The sequence below is a fragment of the Phalacrocorax aristotelis genome, chromosome 5 (genome assembly GCF_949628215.1).
Source record: "Phalacrocorax aristotelis chromosome 5, bGulAri2.1, whole genome shotgun sequence".
NCBI lineage: Eukaryota > Metazoa > Chordata > Aves > Suliformes > Phalacrocoracidae > Phalacrocorax > Phalacrocorax aristotelis.
In genome coordinates this window covers 71,470,922-71,498,654 of record NC_134280.1, presented here as the reverse complement: position 1 = coordinate 71,498,654, position 27,733 = coordinate 71,470,922, and the positions used below count along the sequence as shown (strand labels likewise).

General features: G+C 49.7%; 2 protein-coding genes across 4 annotated transcripts; both read right to left on the bottom strand.

The window, feature by feature from the left end:
• Positions 1-2,420: 2,420 nt before the first annotated feature.
• Positions 2,421-7,239, bottom strand: CNTF (ciliary neurotrophic factor). The gene is made up of 3 exons (XM_075095384.1): positions 7,155-7,239; positions 3,822-4,112; positions 2,421-3,491 (listed from the first exon to the last, which is right to left on the bottom strand). The coding sequence occupies exons 2-3, from the start codon at positions 3,966-3,968 to the stop codon at positions 3,018-3,020; spliced, it is 621 nt and encodes a 206-aa protein (XP_074951485.1). The 5' UTR covers positions 3,969-4,112; positions 7,155-7,239; the 3' UTR covers positions 2,421-3,017.
• Positions 5,124-27,733, bottom strand: ZFP91 (ZFP91 zinc finger protein, atypical E3 ubiquitin ligase). 3 transcript variants are annotated; one of them, XR_012660870.1, is made up of 12 exons: positions 27,335-27,733; positions 26,513-26,538; positions 14,422-14,637; positions 14,133-14,169; positions 13,581-13,673; positions 13,099-13,221; positions 10,711-10,761; positions 10,125-10,203; positions 9,658-9,772; positions 9,049-9,148; positions 7,483-8,672; positions 5,124-7,239 (listed from the first exon to the last, which is right to left on the bottom strand). XR_012660870.1 is itself a non-coding variant. In XM_075095382.1 (11 exons), the coding sequence occupies exons 1-11, from the start codon at positions 27,676-27,678 to the stop codon at positions 8,162-8,164; spliced, it is 1,695 nt and encodes a 564-aa protein (XP_074951483.1). In that variant the 5' UTR covers positions 27,679-27,733; the 3' UTR covers positions 5,124-8,161. The 3 variants fall into 3 exon arrangements, 2 of the variants coding, with proteins under 2 accessions (XP_074951483.1, XP_074951484.1); XM_075095382.1 differs by having other exon boundaries at positions 5,124-8,672; XM_075095383.1 differs by having other exon boundaries at positions 5,124-8,672; positions 13,581-13,670; positions 27,335-27,732.

Sequence of the window (27,733 nt, the reverse complement as noted above, 5' to 3'; positions counted from 1 at the left end):
GCAAGGGGATGGGTGAGCCCGTGGGACCAGCACAGCTGTCCCCCGCCTGCCTCCAGTGCATGGTGAGCAAGGGGTGAATTTATTCTCTCCCAGCACCCAGCACCAGTTACAGCACCCAAGTACAGACATGCCTGAGGTCAGCGAGCAGCCTCAGTTGGCTTAAAACCTTTTAAAACCCACAAAGCGTGCCCAACCTAACCACACGTTAAGCCCAAACATTAATTTTTTTAAAATAAACACATCCATGGGTTGCTTTTGGTAGCTCCTTCCCTACTGCAATTTGGGAGTGCAGCCTGCCCTCCTCCCCCCCCCCCTTCTCACCAGCACTGTAAATCCTTTCTTTCTTCCCAAATTACAATCTCAGATGGCTTTTTGGTGGGTTTTTAGTTTGCAGGAGCCCATTCAGGGTCCTCAGCAGTGTTAGCCATGTGGATATGACTGTCCTCCCCTCAAGCTCTTAATTTCTGTCTCCAGAATCAACAGCTCCAGTCACCTCCAGCCACCCAGATCAAATTAACTTCAGTCTGTGGCAATTCAGGTCCAAAGGGACTCCCAGCAGCAAGGGAGCTCAGCTGTCAGATGCCCCTGTTCTTGCCAAATCAGTTTACTAGTGATTGTCTTTGGGGTTACAGCTGAAAAATAGCATGAAAACTCAGCAGGCTCAAATGTCACCACCTCTACTGCGGGATGGGGGCTTGCTGGCAGGGAAAGCTCAAGACCTGCAGCCTCTCGCTCAGCCAGACAACCAGACAATGGAGGTTTGGGTTAGGGTCTGCTTTTTTACATTGTTCCTGGTTACAGTGGCCATTTCAAAGCATTGCAGGTGCTTTGCAAACACAGATGTGCCCAGTGCCACTAGCAAGGTAGAAAGGAAGGAATAAGGAAGGTTGCAAAAGTAGTGATTTATGCTGCCAGGCACAGCCCATAGAAGCCCCTGGAGCAACATCCTTGCCATACGCACCTTCAATCCCCATTGCTGCTTTGACTTCTGGAGCATGATTGCAGCGGGCCAAGCTCAGCTCACAGCACCACCAGTGGCTGATCCAGAAGGATCGAGTTGCATGGACCTGTGCCAGGGCTGGGGCCAGCTCCCCAGGGGTGTGAAGGTCACCTTGTATCCTGGCTACTGCGGTGGGAGAAAAGGGGTCTGTTCCCTCCTGCCTGGATTGCGAGGTTCAGAGATGGACGTGCAGTGTTTGAGATGCACATGCCCTCCTTTGGGAAGGTGAGGGGCAGCGGGCTGGCGAGGATGCGAGCACTTGGCCACTGCTTGAGCACAAGGGTGCAAGGGGAGACAAGCAAGATGGCTTTAAGCACACAACGCAGACAAGACTGGGAGGGAGAAATACTTGCTGGGAAAGGGACTCACTTTGATTAATCCTGAAAAAAATGACGGCCAGAAATTGTTATTCCCAAGTGCAGGGAAGCAGAAACATTGCAAATAATCTGGTCCGAGTCGCAAAACTGAGGTCAGGCAATAAATGGAGAAGAAGAAGGTGCACATTCTTCCTCAAGTGTCACCCACGAAAAAACAGAGGCACCACCAAACCACCCTCACCCCAACTCCATGGGGCAGCTGCAACCCTGTGGCCCTGCTTGCCCTGATGTGGCTGGTGGGGTGGGCAGGATGGGTGCCTGGGGGCCCTGCCTTGGCGGGGCCCTTTTGTCCTCCCGCGGTGCCTGGGGCCCCCCATGCCCACGCAGACGCCGCTGGTGCTGGTGCAGGCACTGTGCCCAGTGCCGCCACCACCCATGGCGACAAAGCCGCTTTGTGTGGAGCTGGCTGGGCACATGCCCAGCCTCCTCCCCACCCTGTGTCCCCGGTGTCCCCCTATGTTTCCTTCCCTCTCACAGGTCAGGGAGGAAGGCAGGGTCACACCAGGATGGGGTACAACCCCAGCGACACACCCCCAGCCTCCTCCTCCTGTCACCTCCATCTCCATCCCTGCCATGGCCTCTCAACATGTCTCATCCCCCCCCCAGACATCCCACCTCACGGGGACCGACCCTTCCCTGGGGTGGGAACAGGGCATCCCAGGCTCTCAGGTGAGGCTGAGCCCCACTGTCCCACCTCCCCCAAGAAGTCATATCACCCCAGTAGATCTCCCAGCCCTTTTATTTGTTCGGCAGCCATCACATCCAGTCAGCAAGAAAACCAGGGCCTGGACAGCTGTGAAAAGGTTCGAAACCTCGTGGCATTCCCTTTCACAGGGTGAGCAATGTGTCTGGGGCTGTTTAACCCTCCACTCCATTTCCAGTCTCAAAATAACCCCTGGAAGCACAAACCTCCTTGCGGAGGGTCTTCTGAATCATAGCCTTCAGTTAAAAGATCCTCTCTATTACCTTGTCCAAGCAGTTAAGAAATCCCCTCCTGATCATACCTTCCCTCCCCCCCCCCCCCCCCCCCCCCCCCCCCCGAAAAAGCCCCCAGGCAGTTAGAGCTGAAATTCTATGCACAAAAGCGTGAGCCGGGCAGGAGAAAAGAGTCCACATGAAGGAGGCCAAGCCTTGAATCTTGCAGCTAGAGGGCAGGTCCCAAGACCCCTTTCTTCAGGTGGTATATTTCTGCCCCTTTGCTCCTGCCTTGCCTCCACAAGCACCCCAAGGCAGCTTCTGTCAGCCAGAGGCAGCACCTAGCCATGGCAAGCTAGGCAGCAACCAAATTTTAAAGACAAGGCCAGCACCGCCATAGCCTGCTGAGGGTCATGGTCTCCAGGCCCTGGGGTAAGCGGCAAAGCTGCTTCCCAGGGGGTCATTCCAACCCCCCAGCAGACAGAGCCTGAGCCACCCCCAAGGCCTGCCCCACCTGCGGACCCCCACTCCCTCGGGTGGAGTGCAGCCCGTGCCTCAGTGTCCCCGCAGGGAAAGGAGCCCACAGGGAGCAGCACCAAAAGCATAGGGGGCGCAGGGATTAACGACACGGTGCCTCCCATCCCCCCCCTCCCTGAACAACCCCCTTCGCTGTCAGCAGCCCTCCACAGGGGTGGGCAAGGAGCCCCCCTGCCCCATGCCTGCCTTCAAGTGCTCTCAGCCGGGCTGGGGGCTGAGCTGCTGCCCACGCTGGGCTTGGCGAGCTGCCGCAGGTCCCGTGCAGACCTGACAGCCCACTGGGCCAGCTCCCGCAGCACCCCCAGGCCCCACAGCTTCCTCTCAAAGAGGCCAAGGTGGGGGGGTGGAGGGGGGCCAGCCCCCTCCTCGCTGGGGGCCCCACGGCTCTCCAGCCGCAGCAGCTCCTCAAGGTGGTAGGCGAAAGCTGAGACCTGGAGCAGGACGGCTGCCAGCGCCTGGCCCAGGGCAGCATCAGCCTCACCCAGCTGCTCCCGCTGCTCCTCCAGCATCTGGGCCAGCAGGGTTCGGAAGGCCCGGTATGCCGCCAGGTTCTCCAGCAGCCGCTGGGTGCCTGTCTGCTCATCCCAGCGCTCCACTGCTGCCACCGGCACCCCCTCCACCGCCGCCACGCTGGCTGAGGCGTCCAAGCCCTGCCGCTCCACCTGCAGGAGTGAGAGCAGCCGGGGATCAGCGGTGACAGGAGAAACAGGGAGACCCCAAGGCCCGCCGGCACCAGCTCCAGGGGGGCCTGATTCAGCTCTGGTGCTGGCCAGGAAGCATCTGGAGCAGTGCAAGGCCAGGTGATCAAGGCTTACCCAAGCGTCGGCTGGCAGCACCAGGGCCCAGATACCAGCAGCATTTCATCCCCCATCTCTACCACAGGCCAGAGCCCTCACGCCCTGGCACAGCTGCCAAGAGCCCCTAGACCCTGGCAGCCACCCTGCCAGCACTCCCAGCCCAGCGGGCAGCCAGGGAGAGCAAGGCAAACTCACATAGGTGTCCAGGAGGTCGACGACGTCTGAGCGCATCTTCCCAGCCAGGCGGATGCCTCGGCTGCACAGGTCACGGCGCCGGAGGGCAGCTGAGGGGCTGTCTGATGCCGCCATGGCCCGGGCAGCCATCACAGGCACCAGGCTCATGGCGCAGCGCCTGCCCGGCCCAGGGAGGACAATCCCTTGCTGAGCTGGTGCATTCCAGCAGGGAGCTCCGCTCACACGTCCGCTGGCCTGGCTCTCCCCCTCTTCTGCGCCTGGGGCCTGGCACGACACTGCAAATTCCCGCCTCTGGGATCAACAGCAACAGATTATTTCTCTAATTCCCACATGCTTTGCTACTCCAAGTGCCTTGCCCAGAACAGTCTTGCCTGGTGGCAACAGGCTCCCAGCCCCAGCTCTAACTCATTCCTCCCTCCCAGCCACAGAGCGAGATTAGCAGCAGTCTAATCCCCTCCGGCTCATGCCAGAACGCGGGAAACCACTGCCAGGAAGAGGCAAGCAAAGCCCGGACATTGCTCAACATCTCAGCCCAGGCAGCAGGCTCGGGCCTGAGTGGGGCAGAGCACTGCAGGCTCACCAGCAAGGGACAGAGGGGAGCCCCTGGGCTGGAGATCCAGCACCGGCTGCAGGCTGGGCTGCAACCCAAACCCTGACAGGAGGCTGCAGGGCCCTGTCCCAGCCCCCTCCAGCCCTCTTATTCCCCCCGTGGCTGTATGGGATTAGGTCCCCCACATCTAACCCCGCTTTCCCAGAGGGGTCCTGCCCCAAAGCAGGGCTGCAGACAGCAGAGGAGGTCCCAGACAACCCAGGGCAACACCAGCCACCCACCACAGGTGAGCTGCATGCACCAAGACAAAAACAGCCCTTGTGGTTGGTTTGGTTTTTCCTCAGTACGTTTATTTTGGTTATGCATTACCCAGATTGAGAAAAAAAAAAGAAAACAGGAGTTGAAAAGCAGTTTCCCTTTAGTATAGCAGTACACCAAGCCTTGCCCCAACCTGGCTGGGGGACTGCCCAGGGCCCCCAGCCCCAGCTCCCAGAGCTGGTGGCCAGCCCAACAGCATCGTTGCCACCTGGTGGCTACTGCAGAAAGTGCTGCTGAGCTCCAGCAGCCCCCCAGCTCCAGCTGGCAGAGCCCCTGGCCCAAACCCTGCACCCCAGGGCCCCCGGAGGGAGGCCCCTGCCTGCACATAGGCACAGCACCTGCAACCTCTCCAAGACGCTAAGAGCAGGCAAAGGGCCCTGTGCTCCCTCCATTCCCTCCCCAGGAGGAAAAAAAAAAAATAAATACAGGGGAAAAAAAAATACAAAAAAGTTTATTGCAAACTACTACAATAATTTATTGAAGCAAACTGCATGCGAGTGAAGGAGAGACATCAAGGGGAGGAGGAACTGCAGGAGGGCTGTGTCAGTTTTAGGGTTTCAAATGGAAGTTGGAAAGAAGCTACACCAGTCTCTCCTGCATCAGGGGTTAAACAGGCTGTGGTTAGAGGACAGAGAGGCAACTGGTCGAGACCAGAAAAAGAAAAAGGAGAGCTAGAGAGGTGTGCATGGAAGGTCAAGGCAGGGAGTGGCAGGGATCAGAGGTGTCCGGGCCAGGAAAGAAAGGAGCTGCTCAACTCTGCATCCCAGAAATGCAGCCAACAGCAAACTCCTTGCTCCGCTCAGGGCGGGTGGGGCAGATGCAGGACGAGGCAGCCTCCCTTCCCTCCCAGCCAGGTGCCAAGCATTGCATCACCAGAGGTGTGCAAGCCCTTGACCCAAGAGCATTTTAGTGCCTTCCCTCAGAAAACAAAACCCCAAGCTCTCCATTTAGTGTTCTGTGCAAGGCTCTGCCCACTCTGCACCTCCCATGGGGCACAGGGGCAGGGCATATCATGCAGCTCCAGCAGCATGGTCTCAGCAAGCATGATGCAGCCAACCTGCACAACATGTGCTACCAGTGGCCGATACCACAGTGTGGCTCGGCCAGCCCCAAGTGTCCCCAGACAGATGATCTGCACTGCTGGGGGGTGAAACCACCAGAGTTGGGGTGAACACATCTCATTATGCTGCTTCTGTTTAGTTTGCAAGGGGAGAGAACTGGCTGGCCACCTGAAAGCTTCCTGCTGGAAATCACAGTAATTTGATCCAAGCAAGAAACTGGATCATCCCAACTGAAGAAACTGGTTTAGTTTAACCCTGTACCACCACAGACCTGACATGCACTCTGTCCCAAGAGACCTGCATTCAGGTACACTGGGCCCTCGTCCTTATCTTGGTCCTCATCTTGAAGAGCGACTTGTGGCCGGACGCATCTCCTGCAGGCACGGGAACCATGCTGCTGCCACGGTGCAAGAATGTGGGATGCCCACACCCAGGGCACAAGACAACAGGGTTGCAAACTGTTCAGCCACAAGCTGCCTCAACACCACAAGTGTTTCAATTTGCTCTGACAAAGATACCACTGTAAGGGGGGAAGGAAGGGAACAAATCAGGACAAATGGCCCAATAAAAGATGTCAGGCTTGGGCCACAGCTGGATTTCCAGGCAGCACAGGGGACAGAGTGGGTGTTCAGAGTCAGTTCCCTGTAAAAGGTTTCCAATTAAATTCCATGTTTTATTGCCATTCTCCAGACCCCAGGGACCCAATTTTGCCCAGCTGCTGTGTGCTACAGACCAATTTAGCTGGTCTTGTGCTCAGACAAGATACTTTAGCTCCACTCCCAACCACATAAACCCAACCGAAAAAACAAGCGACAAACAAAAAGTCCAGGTTATTCTTCACCTCTTCCAAAAACACTACGAATTCAAGGCCACTGAATCTCCACACAAAGTTTCAGATAAAAGCAAAAAGATCCAAGTCTCCATAGCAGACACATCATGTCCTATGTAAACTTTTCCAAGGGCTCAGAGCTGTCCCAACTACACCGGCAGGCAACAGCTGAACCGCCACGTTTCGTGGAAAGCAGGGATGTTTGCACAGAAGAGAGAAGCTTTGAGAACACGGCTGCACAACACCCTCCCCCTCAAAATGGGGGCAGGGAGAGATGCTGACAGCCCCTTAGACCCACCTCAGTCTATTGTCTTGGATAAACAACCCTGAGACAACCATATCCAGTTCCTGCTTCTCTATCTTTGTCTAGGCCTGGAAAGGAGAGGCAGAGCTGGATGAGGAGCATGACAACCCCCAGCAGCAAGCAACTGTCTTAAGTCATGAGAACAAGTTCCTGGCTAATGATGTTCTGCCCTGAACGGCTAGGGAGCAAGGGGGAGGCAATAAGAGCATTTAATGCATGGAGCTCACCCCGACCGGGGAGGGAGACAACAGCCAGCGGTTCCATCACTCACCTCATCCTCCTGCTAAAATGCTGCTGCAGAGACTCCCACTGCAAACAGGCTCTTCTCCAGGGGCTCTCCCTCTACTCTGGAAAAGCTGTGGAAGACATCTGACTCCAGAACGCTGCCTTCACCTCAGCTCTCCCAGCTGCTGTTACGATGGCACAACCTGCTTCCTGCAGCTTGCTAGTGTGAAGGAGACTACTGGGAAATAGCCTGAACCCTTTCCACCCCCACCCCCTAAGAACATAACTAAAGAATACCGACCCTTTTTTAATCAATAAATAAGGAATCTTGTTACCACAACACAAAAACGAAACATGTTCAAAGTGCAAATTACTGTCGTCAAACTGGGATGCTCCTCCTTGCCTCTCCCACGCAGGGCTCCTGTAGCCCCTGGGCCTCTCCAAGCAAACATGATCTATGAGCCAGGGCGTTCCCTCGACTTCCTGCCAGAGCCAGAGCAGAGGAGTGCGGTGGGGAGAGGGACGTGCGCTGTTTCACAGCTCACCCTGCTGAGGGGGCCTAAAGTGCCAAGCCAAACTCCCAGCCCCAGGAGGAAGAATGAGACTGCAAGGACCAGAGTGCAGCAATGCATAGAAGTTGGGACCAGGGGTAAGAGGGAGTCCCAAGAAACTTGTCCAGAGCACATCAAACGCTTTCTAGTTTGTGAGTGGGGCCACGTCAAGGAGCCAGAAAGGCATCTGCTTTGGGGTAGAGCGAAGGGTTTCAGCAGTCCCCCCTCCCTTGGAGAAATCCGTCGCTCAATCCAACTTGCTCTGGTAATGGCAGCATGTGCCCCTTTCTACAAAGGAGCAGTGGGAGAGAGAGAAGTGGTTGGGAGAAAGAGTATGTGCTGTGATCCACGCTGGAGGGGAACAGACCCTTCGGTTATTTACTAGTATTGTAAGTTTTGTTTAACTTCTCTCTTTCAGTGTCTTTTTTTTTCCTTTTTCTTTTTTTCTCTCCTTTTAAATACAGAGTCCAAACTGTCCCAGCACCCACATGCTCCCCACCCACTAGGGTCCAGTGGAGTCTGAATCTTCAATGAGCACCTCCGTGGTGGCTCCCAGGATCTCTGTGTTCATGACGAGACCCTCTGGGTTTGTACTGCTGCCGCTGCCCACAAAGAGCTTGCCATCAGCCACCAGGCTCACACGCTCTGCCCCACTGCAGTATGTCTTCGGCATCCCCTCAGGGTTCAGCAGCAGGCAATCTGCTGGGGCAGCACTTCCCAGGGGATCGGGAAGAAGGGGGAGGCCCTGGCCATCAGTGGGTGGCGCGATGGCCTCAGGATTAGTGCCCAGGATGTCGGTGCTGGTGATCAGGGCACCTGCATTGGCAGCCAGTGCTTCAGCAATAAGCACTTCAGGGTGGCTCTTGGCTTTGTGGGCCACAACGCTGTCCTTCTTCTCAAATTTCTTGCCACAAATGTTGCAGGAGAACTGGTAGAAGGAGTCCGCATCATGCTTCTTCATGTGCCAGTTGAGGGAAGCCTTCTGCCGGCAGGTGAACCCACAGATCTCACACCTGGGAGGGGACAAGGGGGAGGTCACAACAAAGGGAGAGCCCCACACACTTGTGGGGACAGCAGTAGCAAAGAGGCAGCTCAGGAAAACAGCAGAAGCTCGCTAAAATGGGATGTCACTGTAGCTCCAGCTCTTCCAGTTTTATTTGCAGAGGGCTTATGTTCCTCAGATCTCTACTGAGACACTGCCTCAAGGAGCAGGTGAGACAAGTGGCAACTCAAACACTCCTACAGGTGTTCATTTAAAGACAGCTGGGACACCAAGAACAGGTTCCAGCCCTGACTTCAGAGCTGCCCCTGTTCTTGGTGCAGTCCAAGAACGGGTGTATCTAAGGATCCCTCAAAGCAGGAGAGCAAAAGACAGGCAGCGGTACTCACTGCAAGGGCTTCTCGCCCGTGTGGATCATTCGGTGCACCGCCAAGTTATGAGAACTCTTAAATGCCCGGGCACAGTACTCACAGATGTAATCCCTTTGATCTGAAAAGCAACAGCAGTAGGAGCATTACTCTCCCGCAGACCTGCTCCCTTTCCCAGCTCTCACATGTTGCAGGTAAAGCTGCCCAAGAAGCAGCAGAACTAGAAGTGCTGGGAGGCCAGCAGGCATAGCAAAGGAGGTGGTGTCCCACACTACACCACAGCAGCTGATCTGGAGAGTTAAGGTGTGATTAAGACTCTCCTAAGAGCTTACTATGCGTTCTGACCAATACTGAAGGACTGGCAAAATGGGATAAAGCTTGGCTTGGTTTATTCCTCTACAGAACCCCTGAGTGATACTTGCCAGGGGATGCATGAAAAACTCTATAGCCTATTTCTTTCATTTACTTAAAAAGATGGTACTCCAGAAGGAAATAATACTCTGCTGCTGCTGCAAATCTCTGCTTTGGCTTCACTCTCCCCAGAAGTTCTAGAGGCTTTTCAATTTTCTTCCCTCTCTGTTCACTAATCTGAGGAGGAGGAGTTTGTACCTATTTCCCACCTCCCTGTACCTGTGTGGTGTTTGGCATGCCGCAGGAGCTGCTTCTGGAGCCGGAAGAGCCGACCACAGGAGGGATGAGGACACACATATTTTTTCTTCAGCAAGTGCTGGTACTTTATGTGATGCTATAAAGGAAGAGTGAAAGGTTTTAGACTCTCTCTTTACACAGCTAAGAGAACAGCTGAGATACACCGATCCCAGATGTCCCCCTCAGCAGGCTACCAGACTCCAATCACTGACAAGACACCCTTATACCATGAACGCAAAGGCTTTGATCTCCCTTGAGAGGAGAAAGCCAAATGAACGTGGACATCTAGCAACAGGACAGATATAGACATACACGTGGCCACAACTGATTGTCTACCAAAAAGACAGCATTAGAACAGAGTGCTTCAGTGCCAGTGGAAGATTAGCTGTCTGTTCTAAATGGCCCTGCCCTCACACATGCCATTCAGGAAGTGAAAAATCTCAACCAACCTGCAGGTAACGTGGGTGAGCCAAGACTGTGCCACAGCCCTCCATCTCACAGCGGACATACTGTATCGGAGGCTTCTTCCTAAGAAGTCAGTAAGGAATCAGGCAGAGTGGTTAGCTGAAGCATCTGAAGCCAGGGCAGCAGCAAGATAATGAGTGCAAATGCAGCTCAGTGATGTGAGAACAAAGGATAACTACTCCAATGTTCGGGTTTGGGCTATGCCGATAGACTCTGTCCAAGAGTTCCCTCCACTCCTAGCACTACTTGAGGGCTCTCCCCAGAGCTGACAAAACACCAGCAGAGAGTTCCCAGAACCTTATTGTTGGGCAATGCCAGGCTAGGAATCAACTCAGAAGTGGTGGGAGGGGCTGGTTCAGTTGGAAGAAATCAAACCCACACCTACAGGGAGAAGGGGGAAGGAAAGGTTGGAAGGCAAGCCACACAGCTTCCCACCCCTCCCCCTCCCCACCCTTTAAGGCAGATTTCTATACTGTGCAAGAGAGATGGCTTTGAGCCAATCAACATACCTGGGTAGGACACAAGGGAAGCAAGTCTTCAGAACAGCACTGAGTGGAGAGGATCACTTACCTTCTCTTGGGCAGCCTTGGGCTCTTATCATCCTTTCTCCTCCTTCCCCTCCTGTAACAGGATTACAAAAACAGAATTGAAAGAAGCTTCTTTACATTGGTAGTGGGCAGAGTTTTTGAAGTGTATGCTATAGCACACGATATGAAATACTGCAGAACCCTTCTACACTTCTAGGCTGAAAAGTAACACTGCACCTGGTAAGTCAGCTGGCTCTGGCAAGTCAGCCACCTGCTCTGGATCAAAATGCCTGAAGAGTTTCTAAGGAAACGCTCTTGTAAAAGACGGGCGGGTTCCCTAAAGTAGTTGAATAACCAGGCCTCCATACAAATTGTCCCATATTTTGCATAACTGCCACATCGCATCCCTGTGGAGCTGTGGTCCCCATGTGTCTGATACCTGGGCGACACTTTTTTCTGCGTGACAGTTGGTGGCACGTGGCAGACCTCAAATCACCCTGCCCCTGCCAGCACAGGCTGCGGCTGCATGACTACCTGATAGGTCTAGCGTACAACACATTTTTGAACACGGTTGCCTAGCTCAAATGTGTCTCAGCCCACCATTCACAACTGTGCAGATACCAATAAACAGGCATCAGACAGCCACAGCCCAACAGGCTGCAGTTAGATATTACCAACTCTTCTGCCACAACAGAGTGAGGATTGGCTATTTAAAAAAAAAAAACCCACAACACCCCCAAAGCACCCCACAAACTTCAACCAGCCATAGCATGTTTCACATTTTTTCTTTTAAACCTGCAACTGTCCAAAGAACTTGCGACCTTATAATTAAATTCATCCCTTTCCAGACTCCACATCAGTACATGAGATTCTGTCCTTGTAAGCTTCTGCTGCAGACAGTTAGCAAGCTTTTCCCTTATTAACTGCAAGCTCTAGAAAAAAATCAACCGAGTGCAAGTTGGAGGCAGATTCAGAGGAAGGCAACATTCTTGAGAAATAAATGCTTCATGTGGTTTGCTCTCACAACCCCTCCATTTCCTAATGCATTTTTTTAATAAACATATAATTTTGCCAACACAGTCCAGAATTGATGGTGCACCCTATTTCCTCTGCTCTGTTGGGTAATGTTTCACACCATGTGAAAAACATCAGTCTGCATGACTAGGAAGGGGACTGATGATCTAGCAGCTATTTTACAGTCCTCTGAATTAACTGTAGCATACCTGTAAATATATATACCAGCAAAGACAAAAATCTATGCTCCATCTGAGCAGAGCTATGCTTACATGTAAGATGTACCCTCCCAAGCAATAGCTCTGCCCAGAACATCATGCCTGCTTGATCATATAGCTGCAGAGACACTTACAGTAGATTGATGGAAGTCTTTTCTAGGCTGTACTGAGACATCTTTATTGATAGCAAGACCATGCCAGTAACATGCTGAACTGGCACTCAGCATTCAAGCAAAGCCTTCTGAAGAGGCACAGGTTTCATTATGCACAAAAGTATCCAAGTGATCCAAACAACACAACCACAAGCCTCAGAAAGCCACTCTAACAGTAAAAAAAGGGTCTCATCAGCATCCTTACTCCTCTCCAATGTAAATCAGGTCTGCAGCAGCTTAGAAACAGCAAGAGAAATTGAGAGGTGTGCAGAGCCCCACACCACAGACCAGCAGGGGGAGCCCCATTTGTTTCCAACTGCTCACAGAGGAGCTGAAGTGCAAAAATTGCTTCGTCCGCCGCCCAACTCTATCCCAAAGAATAGCTTTGACACAGACACACAAATCCAATCTGCCTCACTTGCCAGAAGGCACGCCTCAGCATTGAGTTCCAGTGACAGCACACCCAAAGGTTTTGGGTCTCCACTCAAAGCACTAGTGACTGACTAGGTAGCCCAAGTTTGTTCTTTTATTTCTCCAAAACGAGGGAGAACACAGCTGTTTTCCCTGAGTTGTGGTATGTTAGTCCCAAATGTACAAAGAGGACACTTACCACAGAACACGTACAAAGCATTCCCATGTCTGCCTCTAGGCACACAACAGAAGAGATGTTGCCTTCTCAAACAGGCTTTCTAATAAATAATAAAGTTTAATCCACTGCAGACATGACAACAGAAACCAATTTTAAGAAGGCTCTGAAGTATTTCACACTGTGGCTGTATCCAGGTAGGCTGCCTAAACCACAGTATGGAGAAAAAGAAAACCCTCAACTTAAACCAAATGAATATACCAACTCTTATTTTTCCTTGCCAAACATGTGCAAGATAATAGGAAGCAGGAGTTTTTTCAGAACAAAAGGTTCTGCCCTATTATCTTTCAGGCCCAGAGGAGGAGGCGGGAAGCAAACAACACCACCACGCTGTTGTGCACCAGCAAGAATGCAAAATATTCAATACACATAGCTACATAAGACTGCAGAGTTTTACTTACTTCCTTGGTGGTTCTTCATCTTCCCGAAACTCACTCTCTTCTTTCACTTCTACTTTAATCTCTTTCTGTTTCTCTTTTTCCTCCTTCACCTTGCTGGCTTTTCTCCTTTGTTTTGGTGCTTCCCTACAAAGGCACAAACACAACATATTACTCCAGTACTCTTCCCGTTGTCTGCTTTTTACGAAGATTCAGGCAAAAACTGGATTGAAGGTCAGGTCTATTTACCAAGTCCCACTTCTAAGCAGGAGTATGAACAAGGATTAAGGAAGAACCTGGCAGCCAACAGGCCTCTAAAGGCTTTAGTCCATTAGAGAAGAACAGTCCCGATAGCTGCAGGCAATATTTAGAAAACACTGTGTCCAATGGAAGCTATTCCACCTCAGCAACTAACACAGGTTCTTTGGGTTGTATTAAGCTCATTCAACTAAGGCAGCACAATTTTTTTTGGTCTAAAAACACAGTAAGTGTGTAATCCAACATACTTCTCTAGATGGGGCTTGTAGGTTTCATCTCTTGGATCATCTTTGAAGGGAAATTCTTCCTCACTGATTAGCATCTCCTCTTCATCATCACTGCTGGGAGAAAAGGAGAACAGAGGACTTTAGCAGCAACAGCTTAAGGACTACTGCAAGAATATTCACGTGGATGGGAAAGGCACTATTACAGAGCACTTTCTCATCCAGCATGACTGGGGAAAGCTAACAGCTTGCACTGACTAAGGAGCATGATGACAGCCAAAACAGACAGGCTAGTCAGAGCAGCCTCCTCTTGTGAGCCCACCTAACTACAGCATCTGCTCCTGAAGGAATTAAGCTACCAGGTGAAATGCCCAGATCAGATCTTACTATCCATTTCTCCACAGTATCTCCTGACATCTGCGGTACATCTGCAATCCATCTGCAATCCAGACTGAAAATGCAAAGGTCCAGGACTGAATGAAAACAGAGGTACTATCCATCCCACAGATCCTTTCACAGAAGCCACTACATAGACACTAAATAGGAAGAAATACCACAAAACAAAGAGTTTCCTACCTGATTCCAGCTGGAGACTGATGCTCTTCTGTGACCTCTGAAAGGAAAAGTCACCATTAGGTTTCAATCTGTGTTCGCTGCAGTGAGCTCATCTGCCTCAAGATACCTCCGTCGACATTCAGTGCCAGGAGTGCTGGTGGCAGAAGGTACTCGTGACCAAGAAGCACCACGCCTGTACCAGCCACAGTCTGCATACAGCTCACAAAGTTACACCTACATCCAGCTCCCTTCAGAGGTTCCCAAGACCTGACTATCTCCAGGCACTTTCATGCCAGGGCTTCCCACGTACCATATTCAAGCTGGTCTGCGTTTGGCTCTGACTTGCAGATGAGCTGCAGGGAACCAGTCTTGGATCTGGAAGCACGCGAATTCTCAGTGTCACGCTGGCGGGCTGCAGTGGCTGACCTGCTGCTGCGCCAGCTTCTGCTAGGCCTGGCTGTGCTGACAGGAGCGCTGTGGCCGAGAACACTGGAAACTTCCTCTTCTTCCTTCTCTTCTTTGAGATCTGAAACACCCATTGCAATCTCTTCAATAATAATAAAAAGCGTAAGTCCCATCATTAATTCACACTCCTCTCTGATACATGATGTGGAATAGCATAACTGCCCTCGTCTACACTGACAGGGAGCATAGCTCCGCCAAGCCAGACAGGACACACCCCAGGGCCTTACCTCAGCAAGCCTTCATTTAAAACCCTCTTCACATTTCCTGCTGCCTCTAAGTAAAGACACAAATATTTTTAAACGGCTTACATCTCCATCTGATAAAGGCTTATAAAATGATTATTTGCTGGCTCTGATCTCCCCAAAGCACTGAAAGATAGACACTCATAAACCTCAACAACTGCTTTATGAAAGACTAGCTTCAAAATTGGACCACATTAAAAATCGTGTTTGAAAAATCCCCCAAACACATATTTAATCAGAATTCTACACCTGGTAATAACCTTGAGGAATCTGAGCTGAATGTTTCTGGCTTTATGCTACAGCAAAAAAAACCACCATCACAAGCAGTGTTAGCCTGAGGTCTTTCCACTCATCTGGAGCTTCTACAGGTGGTTTCTTTTTGGCTGATGGCTGATCTCCAGCTACATTTTGGCAAGATAACAGAACTGACTAAAATGTCCATGTGAGCAAGTTCCTCCCTCAAAAGCTAAAACTCCCAAGTACAGTTCACTTGATTTCACTTTTTGGTTCTGTGATGCTGGGCCTTAATGAACTCAAACACCTTTTGAAATTTCACAAATGATGTGCTGAAGAAATTAATTCCAAGTAGCTGGCTATGCGCAGTACTCCAGGTTTGCCACTGCTTTAGTACACAAAGACACCTGCAGCACTCCACAGGGCCTGTGCTCTAGGCTAAGCTCTGACCCACTTCTTTTCACCCAAATACATTTACAGTGCTGTCTAGTTTCAAGGGGGTTTCTGCTGCCAAGGCACTAGCCAGCAGTACCACTGAAATGCCTGGGATTTTATCAAGCACCTGCTGGCAAAGCCAGTGGACAGTCCTCTAAGGACTGGCTGGGGAGCAGTTCTGCTACACTGCGAGTCCCAATGAAGAGCAGGCTGCACATCAAGAGCCAGAAGCATGCCCTGGCAGCGAGGGAGCTCCATAGCATCCTTGGTGCCATTTACAGGTCCACAGTCAGGGAACAGAGGGACACTGTTAATCCCCTTTACTCAGCACTAGTTAGACCGCATTTGGATTTCCCCCTCCAGTTTTGGACTCTCACCACAAGAAGGTGGTCAACATGTTTGAGCAAGTCCAGAGTGGACCACCAAGATGACTGGGGGCTGAAACACAACCTGTGAGGAGAACTGTGGGAAACGTGACTGTTCAGCCTGGAGAACAGAAAACCCTGGGGGGACACTACAGCAGCCTTACAATATATAGACAGGTTATCAAGCAGCCCAAACCTCCTTGCTGAAGTGCACAGCAGGCAGATGAGGGGCAGTTGTCATCAACTGGAACGGGGAGGTCTGACTGGATACAGGAAAACCATTTTTCACCAAGAGGACAGTCAAGCTCTGGAAGAAAGGCCCAGCGAGGTTGTGCAGCCTCCATAGAATGGGTTGGGATGGAAGGGACCTTTACATTTCATCTAGTCCAATCCCTCTGCCATGGGCAGGGACATCTTCAACTTGAGCAGGTCCCTCAGAGCCCCATCCAACCTGACCTTGAACATTTCCGGGGATGGGGCATCTACCACCAGCCTCATTGTAAAAAACTTCTTCCTTATATATGGTTTGAATCTACCCTCTTTTAGTTTAAAGCCATTACCCCTGTCCTATCACTACAAGCCCTACTAAAGTCTGTCCCCATCTTCCTTATGAGCCCCCTTTAAGTACTGACTGGGTGCAATACGGTCTCCCCAGAGCCTTCTCTTCTCCAGGCTGAACAACCCCAATTCTCTCAGCCTTTCTTCATAGGAGATGCGTTCTATCCCTCTCATTTTCATGGCCCTCCTCTGGACCTGATTCAACAGGTCCATGTCTTTCCTATACTGAGGACCCCAGAGCTGGACACAGTACTGCAGGCAGGGTCTCACCAGAGCAGAGCAGAGCAGAAGGGAAGAATCGCCCTTCTTTCAATGCAGCCCAGGATATGGTTCTGGGCTGCAAGTGCACATTGCCAGATCATGTCCAGCTTTTCTTCTACCAGTACCCCCAAAGTCCTCCTCCGCAGGGCTGCTCTCCATCCCTTCATCCCCCAGCCTGTATTGATACCAGAGGTTGCCCCAACCCAGCTGCAGGACCTTGCGCTTGGCCTTGTTGAACCTCAGGAGGTTCACATGGGCCCACTTCTCAAGCCTGTCCAGACCTGACTGGAGAAAGCCCTGAGCAACATGAGGTGAACTCTGTGTTGAACCCCTGCTAAAAAGCAGGTGGGACCAGAGATATCCTGAGGTTCTCCCCAATCTGAAATAATCTCTAATCCTACATCAAGTCTTTTTGATCCAAATGATCCTTTGACTTCCAGCACGTCTTTTGCTTTGCATGACTCACTCCCCAATCCTTGATTAATAGGGTGAAAAAAATAAACCTTTCACTGAAAAACAATTCTGTGTGGAATACAGGATGTAAAGCATCACAATTTCATTGTAAAACAGCGACCACCCCAAGTCTGATGTCTTGCATGTATAAAGCCCACTTCATCAGAGGATGAACTACACCTTCTTTTTGGCTTCCTGGTTTAGCAGATCTCAAGGTAAACTATGACTGCTTTACATTATTAATCCTAATTATGAATGTCCTCAGGTTTTTGGAATGATAAGTCAAATCCAAAGACACTTGAAACCATTCTCTAAGGGGCCAATGGTGTCCTGGGGTGCATTGAAAGGCGTGTGGCCAGCAGGGCAAGGGAGGTTATCCTCTCCCTCTACTCTGCCCTAGTGAGGCTACATTTCCAGAACACTGTGTTCAGTTCTGGGGTCCCCAGATCAAGAAGGGCAGGGAACTGCTGGAGCAAGCCCAGGGGAGAGCTGCCAAGGTGATCAGGGGCTGGAGCATCTCCCTTGTGAGGAAAGGCTGAGAGACCTGGGCTTGTTCACCCTGGAGAAGAGAAGGCTGAGGGGGGATCTCATCAATACCTATCAATATCTGAAGGGCAGGTGTCAGGAGGATGTGGCCGGACTCTCTTCAGTGGTGCCCAACGCCAGGCCAAGGGGCAACGGGCACAAGCTGGAACACGGGAGGTTCCACCTGAACATGAGGACAAGCCCCTTCCCTGTGCGGGTGCCAGAGCAGGGGCACAGGCTGCCCAGAGGTGATGTGGGGTCCCTTCCCTGGAGACATTCACACCCCGCCTGGACGCGGTCCTGTGCCCCTGGCTCTGGGTGTGCCTGCTCACGCAGGGGGTGGGACGGGATGAGCTCCAGGGGTACCTTCCAACCCCTGCCAGTCTGTGATTTCTACAAAGTACACCACTCACCTAGCAATTTTGCTTCATTTCTCTGAAGTGAAGGTATTTAATAAGCGTTTCCCCATGACTTCTCCTTTTTACTTCTTCCTCTACTTCAGCATGCTTGTCTAACAGATTCATTGCATTTTCACATGCTATTAATACCTATGTACCTCCAAAAAACCCCATAGTTAGCAGAAGCATCAAATATTTACTTTGCAGTAGAAGTCAAAGCACTACAGACCCATTAATTGAAAATCCTTATAATTCTAGACCCTTACAACAGGGTACGCAGGACCTTAATGCAAGGGTCAGAGCCACACCAGGAACCTTGTATGTGCAAAGTATTCAGCTGCGCTAGCGGCTGGAATCAGCGCTCACCATGGCTTTCCCTGAAATCTAAAATTGCAAAAGGAAAGTCCTAGATTTTAAAAAAATTTTCTGTCTCTTTCTCACATCTAAATTTCCTTTTTCCTTCACAAAAACAGCTGACGAATCCAGCCTTCCTCTCAAAGAAAACCTAACAAAACAAAAAACCAACCACCAGACAAACAGAAAGCCAACCACCACCCAACAGTAAATACAGAGACAGCAACGGGCTTAGAGAGAAAAGCAGCACTTCCTCCTCCTGCTGCTTTCTTGTCTGACACACCTGACCTGGCAGTAGAGGTAATCACAAGCCTGTCACTGGAGGTGTTGCAATTTTAATTGTGTTTGAGGATTCTTCGCCAAACTTCTGATGTTAGGCAGGAAGTAATAGGACTCACATCTGCATTTAGGTTAGGAACGTGGCTGTCCTTGTCTCTGTCTCGCCAGTGGAAGGAGTTAGAAGACATTCTACCTCCCTCAACTGACTACACAGGGACCTTATGGCTCTCTTCAGTCCCGTCTTGGGTACCACACTTATCCTGGTTAAATCCAGGCCCTGTGGATGAACACAGCATCACCCCTCTCCTCTCACAAATGTCTCTACACAGAAAGCCACACACCTCAGTTAGCAGGATTTGGCTGATGGCACAAAGAAGCAAGAGAAGCAATATAGAGAGAATAAACATTGCCGTTACAGATAACGAGGCTCTGCTTTTCCAACAACAACAACAAAAATGCTGCTTGAACCTCTTCAGACTGAAACAGGGAAATTGTAAATTAGAAAGGCCGTAGTCAATTCTGTGTTTAAAACTGTACAAAAATTTGTCAACACCACTAGCTCTGGCTAGCCACAATTTCTCTGGAAGGTTCCTGTCCTCCCAGAAGACGCACGGAAAATGGATTATAGGCCAACGTCCTGTTATTTCATTGCAAGTGTCAACAGTGGTGATGGACACCAGGCCATAAGAACTCAGGCTCCAGCAGGACAAAAGAATACACAATGACATGATAGGTATCAAGGCACCCCCAGTGCAAAGAAAAAAGAAGCACCAAACATTTGCTTTTCAGATCAGCTGCTGCAAAACTAGTTACGTGCCTTCTTTTTGACAGAGTCTGCCGGCCAGTCAGCACATGCAACCTCAGATTAAGACCCAGAGGCGCTGTCTTTCACCCAAATCACGTTTCACAGAGAGGGGGCAGCGGAAGCTACAACTTGGCAAAATGAGTCTGCCAAGAAATGCCCCCATGCTCACACTCCCTTGCAAGCCTCCAATACTGAGATTAATTATTATCCACCTCATCCTGTACCTTCTGCAGAAGTTAGTTTTGGGAACTGCATGGACATCTGCATCTTACAGGAAGTCATCCAAGAGAGATGGGGAAACTCCTCTTTCTGAAGTCCTACCAATCCTTTTGATCTGTTGGCTCCTGGGATTCTTCCTACCTTGAACTCTCCCTTAAGTCACTCACTCAGTGATATACAGCTTTCATTCTGAGGTACTTTCACCGCTCTGCTGATTCTTCCCGATGGCCTTTAAACTTAACAGTGTCCAAGGCAGAAAACACATCTAGATTTGAGTGATGATACACAAGAGGCATCAAACATCCTTTAATCTTAAAATTTGTGAAGAAAACACCAGTCACTGGGAGAAGGGACATGAAAAAGAAACCCGGAAAGAAGCTAGCTACAAAGTTGTAGCGCTCTTATACTTGTTTAGACAGCCAGACAAGACTCTGGGCACTGCTCTGCTTCTTAACAGAGCTTACCCCAGTAACGCTCCATCTTTACTTGGCATGCTAGTCAGCACAGATTCCCATTTCAGATGTGCAGCAGAAACATTCTCACTCACACCCTAATTCTGCCTCTGGAGCACTGCATGCGGGGTTACGAAACCAGCAAAAGCATCTCTATCTCAGAACCCGTAGCATATTTTTCTACACACACCAGCATTGCCACCAACTGAAACAAACAGGATAAATACCAAAGTTTGTCTGCTCTCTCCCAGACCAGGAGACAAACCCATCCTTATGAGTCTCAGTTCAGCCCTGTGTCATAAATCCACTTTGCAGGCAGGATACTCACAGGAAGCCATAGAGACTGGCACTCGCGCTTTGTTTCTTGCTTCATCTACAACTGCATCATTCCCTGGCCCCACAGCATTTTCTTTATAGGAGACTTCCAAAAACTTGATGCTTCTTTTTTTATATCACTGGATGCAGCAAGTGTTAAGAGCGAGCGTGTCTGGGTAAGTGACAGCAAGCTGACAAGGGCATGAGCAGTAAATGTGTGTATCCCAGTCAACACCTGCCCGACCTTCTTTCCAAGCACTGAAGGAAAAGAGAGTCCCAGGCACATATCAATTACTCATTGCAAAGAGCAGAAAGGGAAAGTCCAAAGTGTTTACTTCCTGAAGAAGTAGTAGTAGTTCCTTCATCACAGGACTCGCATGACGATTCTGTGTCTGTCCACTGCTCTCCCGTTCCCCTAATAACTTGTGGATGCAGTGGCTATGTTGCTCTGTATTTTGGGAAAGATAAGCAGGTAGCCAGAGAATGGAGACCCCAATTACCATTCCCTGCAGGAAGGGTGTGCAGAAGTAATACTAGCATAGGTGCCATTTTGCAAAGTTGGCAGCACTGCTGTCCCTGGGTTTCACTGGGGGTGAAGGATGGAAACCCTCTGGAAGCAGAACTCCTTGCTTCTGCTGCTTACAGCACAACTTGTAGACTTGGCATAAACCAGCCTCTCATAACAGGTGCCTTGCTATGCACCAGTCCTGCTGCAGTGCTGCTCTACTGGCAGCTCAAAAATCCACTCAGTTACTCTTGGAACTGGGAGTTGTTTGGCATCTACTTTTACCAGCCACATTTCTTCAGATGTTTAAGCTTTTATTTACCAACCCTGCACCTCAGAGGTTAAGCTTGTTGCAATAATAGATCCCTCTCACAACACTAACAAGTACCCATGTCACTTTATCTATCCTCAATGTATAGAAAACAAACTTTCAGCTGTTACAAATCAAGTTTGATTACCAAGAAGAAATTTTCTAAGCTTTGATTTATAAAGTATTTGAAAGCATCTTACTAACCCTGCAAAGGAGACATCTTCAGAAAACACCCATTTACAATTAAGTGAAAGGAAAATGAACTATGAATTATTAAGTTATAAAACAACTATTATGAAAATAAATGCACCATAACATATATACATCTCAGACTGCAAATTAGATTTAACATAGTAACCATATAAAGGGTAAGGCACTGAACATATGATTTTATAATGGCACAGACAAAAACGAAACTCAGGAAAAAATCCTAGCACAAGCCTCTATCCAAAGGCCTCCCCCCTCCCCCTCCACCCCCAAAGAGCTGTGAAATTGTGTATACAGGACCCAGGAAAATCCTTGTAGGAGTCAAAGTAGGTTTGGGCAATGCGAGTTATTTAAATTCAGCACATTTATGAGGTTTGATTCTAAGTAATGACATTTCTCTTTCAAAATATTGACAAAGTCTAAAGGCAAAGTGGTCATCACTGAAGAAGCGTGAAGCTTTATGAATAAAAATAATGAGGTATAATGTGAGTTACCTATGCTACAAAACCATTTTGTACAAGAGTCTTAAAGTTTTCCATCTTTTTTTTAATCTGCAAAACCTTATTTTTTTCTAGCAGTTAAAGGTGGACTGCTACAACACAAGCTTGCATTTCCCACTCATTTCCTTTCATAGTCCTTGAAGAAACAACTCTCTGACCTCCCCTCTCTCCTGAGCCTTCAAATCACAGCTTGAAAGCCACAGTGGTGGGAGAATGGCTGCAACACCAGCCACCCACAAAGTGCATTACAGTAGCCTGATGGAGGGGGGGAGGCGGGATATACACAGACACACACGTATCATGGAACAAATCACCAAGATAGTGGTCCACATGTGTGAACGTCTAACAAAAGTATTCCACACATGAATCCCTTTCTAACTCACACTTTCTATAACCACACGCTGAAGAAGTACGTAAATACTGCTGGCATCGCCTGCTAGCCCACGCTGTGCAAAAGCACTTTGAATTGAGAACGGACTTCCAAGCACAAGGCACTACATCTCTTCTGATTACAGCTTTAACTAAGTAAAGGCTTCCTGTGGCCCTGTTTTACCTCTCCAGCAAACTCTTTTTTCCACCTTTTAACAGCACTACTACACAGCTGTGTACCTACGTGCACTTAAAGAACTACATTCGACCTTGCTCTTATCATTGCAATAAAAGCTTCAATACCGATGTACAGCTGAAAGACAAAAATATGCAAGAAAAGTAACTTGCATAAACAAGGTGTGGAATAATTACTGGGTGTGAAATTTTGAGGCTGAAGTTATACCCACATTTCATAAAAGTTAACTTCCAGGGTACAATACGGTTGGCATGCTGAAAATCATTCAGTGAGCATTCTCTAAACAACACAACCTGCAATCTTAGATGTTGGCAACACTGGGGGAGCTCGGCATACTAGCTCTAAGAGAGATAATCGGAGGGGGAGTGGAGCGAAGGCTCCGTGGCCAGATTCATCCATAAATCACTGCAGGTCTGGGAACTAGATGGAACTATGGAACCATGCCCTGGCCAGCACCGTACAATTACAAAAGCATGCCCCGTGGATGAATTTCGCTCATTATAACACCAAAACACACACCTCCATACCAAAGTTGCCTGTCTCCAAGGTACGGCCATCCCTCACTGAGCATGCACTCTAATTTCTCCTAGTCTGTACCTTTAAATCAAAGCGAGGAACTTTTACACCAATCAGTAACAAAGGTACGTATGACTAGTCACCCAAGCTCCACCTAAATGCAAAGTAGTATAAAATGACCTCAAGAAAGAGGGATCTTGGGGAAGATACCATCGTAGACTACTGGGATCAGTTGACAAGCTGAACCTCTCTTCCCCCCCCCACAGGGATGCCTGTTGGGTAAGACTTGAACACTTTGTTATACTGGGTGATTCCCTGGGAAATTCAGAGAAAAGCCTGTAATTTTGTACTTCAGCACTTTATACTTGCATGTGCTTTGCAGACAGTGCATTTGTCACGTGCAATCCAGTAAGAACCTGTATTTCTGTTGCTTCGATAAACTGCACTACTAGTGAACCTGGCCACGAAGAGTCATTGAGCATGACGAGACTAGGAGTGATCGTACTGTTAGTGAATCCTTAATCGTGATAGCTCAGGGTATCAAACACGACCGGACTGACAGTGCTGAATTGGGTATCTTACAAAAAGGTGGAGAGAGTCAGAAAGTGGTTTGGGTGTAAAATTACATTGGAGAAGCAGGTTTTGTTTGACTGCCAACATGACTTTAAGAGTCAGAGTAAGCACGGAATTTTCACTTCAGTGAGGGAAGGACATGAAGTGTATTCATTAAATCTATATTCCAAGAATTAAAATTATTCAGGCCTAACTAAAATGCAAATCATTTCCACAAGGATATACAGCATTGTGGGAAGTCAAATGTGAATTATATTACACAGTCTGACTCTAGCTACAAGGATTCATGTATAAACTGAGATTAAATGTTCTACTTATGTAACTAATATTTCTACAGAAACACATTGGGGAAATATTGCAATTGCATGACTAAGCAGACAAGACAGGAAATACAATCAGTACAGCTGACATTGCAACTGCCTTCATGCACACTAGTATGGTAACAATCGCATGCTAATTCTGACACGACACGCACCCTCGACTTTAACCTTCCCGTAATCTTCCCGTTGCACTGCACAGTCAGACCTTTGTGCCTGCACTCCCCAGCTGCTGAGAAAAGCCCTCTGATCCCATGGCACTATACAGAAGAAGTTAAAACTTGGCAAGACGCTTCCACTGTTATAGCATCTCAGTTTTAATCGATAGCACAAGTTTAGCTGTGATCTCACCCTCCATCTCTGAGCGTTCTTTACCAACAGCAACACCGGTGATTTTACTTCAAATTATAATACCCAACATAAGGCAACAAAACTTACTGAACAAACTTTGGTGCAGCAAGTTTTTAAATTGTTCAACAGACACACAGGACATGTCACCAGGTATACCTCACTTCCACTGGCTAACAGTTATGGGTGAGCTCGTGCAAACCCAATATTCTAAACTGGATTTATTATTTTATAGTAAAGGATAACAGTGTAATGCAAATCACTATGCAGAATTAAATTCTGTGTCAGAACTCACACCAGTAAATGCTAGACCTAAATTCAAAGCCTTCACCAGAACCACTCAGCAGTTTTCCCCAATTTCTTCCTTAACCCAGCTCCACCCAGAGGTGAAATGACGAATGGTATTTTACCTTCCAGAATTACGGAGGCCTCCTAGCTACCAAAAACCCCACCATGCAAGGAAAGCTGAAGTTTGCTTACACCTGATTAAGCTTCTTCAAACACTTTATGCTAAAGGCCAAAAAACAGGGAGTGGAAGGGAAGCTTCTCTCCTGCATACTGCATGATCTGTCCAAAGAAGACAACTTATCCAGTCTGCCTTCCATGTCTTCCCCAATAAGCATAAGCATGCAGCAAGGACTTCTAAGTGCGCAGCTGGGACACAAAAGTGCAGCTCTCTCACTTCTGCCTTTTTAAAGGCTAAAAAACAAATAAACAAAAAATTCACCAAGGCAGATTTCCTTTGGACTAGAAGTAGTCACCACTTCTCAGTGCCAATGGATGGCACGAGCTTGTGCATGGAAATTTTGGCAAGTCTACTCATCAAAAGAGCCAAAGAAATCCAATAAATACTTTTTCCACTCTCACATTCAAGGACAGCTGAATCTCTCAGAGCCCAAAGTTAGAATGCAGAAAGCCACCAAACTTGGGAAATTTCAGACTGACAGTTGCCATTTCCAAGCACACCCCAAGGAACTGGGGTAAAAAATGGGACTATTCTGCCTGTTTCCCACCACAACCACAAAGACATTTCTGCTTAAGGGTATCCAAAACACTGAGAATCACCATTAAAATGTGATGTTAACACTATATGCATATTAAGCGACAACGCCATGCCTTTGCACACATTTCAGAAACTTTGCTTTGACCTAAAAGGCTGAAGCTCTTACAATACTCTGCTCACCCTTTATGCAGTAAGAGGTAAATGCACACAAGCCGCGTCTGTGCTAAACATGCACCGGATAATTCCACTTTGGTCTGCAAAAATACCCCTTGCCAGGCAGAACTGTGACAGACTTCAACACCCAAATGGAGTAAAGCTATAGATTTGTAGAAATAAAGTTGAAAGAGTTATAGAATTACAAGAATAAAGGTAGCCATCAAGACACAAATGCCTGCAAACAAGAACTGAACAGCCCCAGCAGAAAGGTGAATTCATTTGCACAGGTGTACTACCTTCTTCCCTCACTACTTCATTCTGTGACAATTCTCTAGTGTCAGATCAAAACCAACACTACACAAGGCCTTTTACTTGGAACTGTTTCAGAAGGCATCACTGGGTAAGGAGCAAAGCCCTCTAACTTTTTTTTTTTCTTTCAAGCAAGAAGCCGTTAAATAGATGCACAGAATTCACGCAGTTCGCACTGGAAGAACAAAAGTTACAGTCCTCGTCGCAGCTCCCCACAGTTGGGGCTTTCTTGATTAGACCCAATAAGCTACTCTCTCCCTGAAGACATAAGCATAAAAAATTCACCAACCACTAAAACTAGAAAAGGGCAAGCGTTAAGTATTTGAATACTCTTATTTCCACGTATCTTTCACGTGCCTCTTGAGGACCTACATCTGTATTTGTGACAGCAGCAGAACAGATGAGAGCCCAGGTTTTGCCAGCTACTCGGAACCACTGTGTAACAAGAGCTGTCAAACTGCACTGCAGCGTGGTCTCAACTTCCAACAGTAAAGTAATACCCTAGTGGTTATTTGGAATAGTAAGTTTTTGCATGTTGGGCACGTGCAAACACCATCAGCAGCTTTTTGCAGCTCCACAATCTTGAGAGAGACCTTGGAAAGAAACTACTTGTCATTAAGCAACAAAACATTATTTAAAAAGAAAATCCAACAGATGTTTGGCTACCTTCGTGGAAAAGCCCTGACTTTCTAAATAGAATACAACAGTAGGAGTGAGTAATTCAGCTCTTACCTTTAACAGCTGCTTTATCTGTGCACCTGAAAAAAATGCAAACGGCAAGCATAAGAGAGAACTCCTATGGTGTGGTGGCAGAAACAAGAAACTGGATGATGTGGAGCCCCAATTCCCAGCTGTGGACAGACCCACTGCCTTGTCAAATCGCTGGTTTTAACCCCTTATACCAACATGGATTATTTAATCCAGAAAAAGCTTAGGTACGCTACAATAACACATCAGCAAAAGCCCAGGCTTGCCATAATAGCTACGTCTAAATCAGAGGGACTTTGTCGTCAGAACAAGGCAGATCAGCTACCTTACCAAACGCTCCAAGCGTACGCGCACACGTGGCTAGTCTCCTACTCCAGAAATAAAGCAGCAGTGAGATGCAGCCATCTCCTCGCGGGAAAATAAATCCCGTCACCTCCTTCACTGAGCCTTTTGGCACACGGAGCCAAAACAAGCTGGGGGCCGAGGAGCAGGGCAGAAGGCGGCGGCTCTCCCCGAGGACGCTGCGCAGCGGGCGGCTCACGCAGGAGGCACTTACGGTTTCGCTGACAACCGGCGGCACGGCTGCTGCAATAGGCAGGGCGGCCGCGGGCGGGCAGCGCTCTGGGCGCCGCCGTGCCTGGGAAGGGACCGACGGGGCCGGCCCCAGCTCGGCCCGGAACAAAGAGGCGGAGGCTCAGGGCACCCCGCGGCTGCAGGCGGGCCCCGGGGCCTACACGCCACTCGAGCGGGACGGGGGAAAGGCCGCCCGCCACCCCACCCCGGCCCCCACCCCGACCCCAACCCCGCGGAGGGTGGGAGCCAAACCCGGCGCCGCAGGGGACTCACCCGGCCCGTGGGGCCTTCTTGGCCGCGGGCGGCGTCTCGGCGGCGGGATGCTCGGCGGCGGGCCGGGCCCCGGGGCTGCTCCGCCGGCGCCGGGGATACTCGGCCTTACGACGGCGGGAGGCGGCGGCGGCTCCCCCCGCGGCCGAGGCGGCGGCGGCCGCGGCCCGGCCCCGCTCCCGGCCGCCTCTTAGCACCCGGCTGCCGCCGGACTCCTCCCCCTGCTCAGCAGCGGGCGGCGGCGGGCGACGGCGTCCCGAGGACGGCGGCTTCTCCGCCGCCGCCGGCGAGCCCTGGGCGGGTGGCTGCTCCCCGGCGCCCCCCGGCTGCTCGGTGCCCGCCGGCATCGGGGCGGCGAGCGGCGGGGCCGCGACGGCTGCTGCGCGCTCCCCCCTCCCGCCC

Bases quoted from the DNA above. Each gene is read 5' to 3' on its own strand.
- CNTF (XM_075095384.1), bottom strand. From the start codon at position 3,968: ATGAGCCTGGTGCCTGTGATGGCTGCCCGGGCCATGGCGGCATCAGAC. The intron at 3,492-3,821 runs GTGAGTTTGCCT...TCACTCCTGCAG, and splicing joins TCGACCTCCTGGACACCTAT to GTGGAGCGGCAGGGCTTGGA.
- ZFP91 (XM_075095382.1), bottom strand. From the start codon at position 27,678: ATGCCGGCGGGCACCGAGCAGCCGGGGGGCGCCGGGGAGCAGCCACCC. The intron at 14,638-26,512 runs GTAAGAGCTGAA...TGGGTGTTTCAG, and splicing joins AGATAAAGCAGCTGTTAAAG to ATCTCAAAGAAGAGAAGGAA. The intron at 13,674-14,132 runs GTAGGAAACTCT...CTTTTCTCCCAG, and splicing joins CAGTCTCCAGCTGGAATCAG to CAGTGATGATGAAGAGGAGA.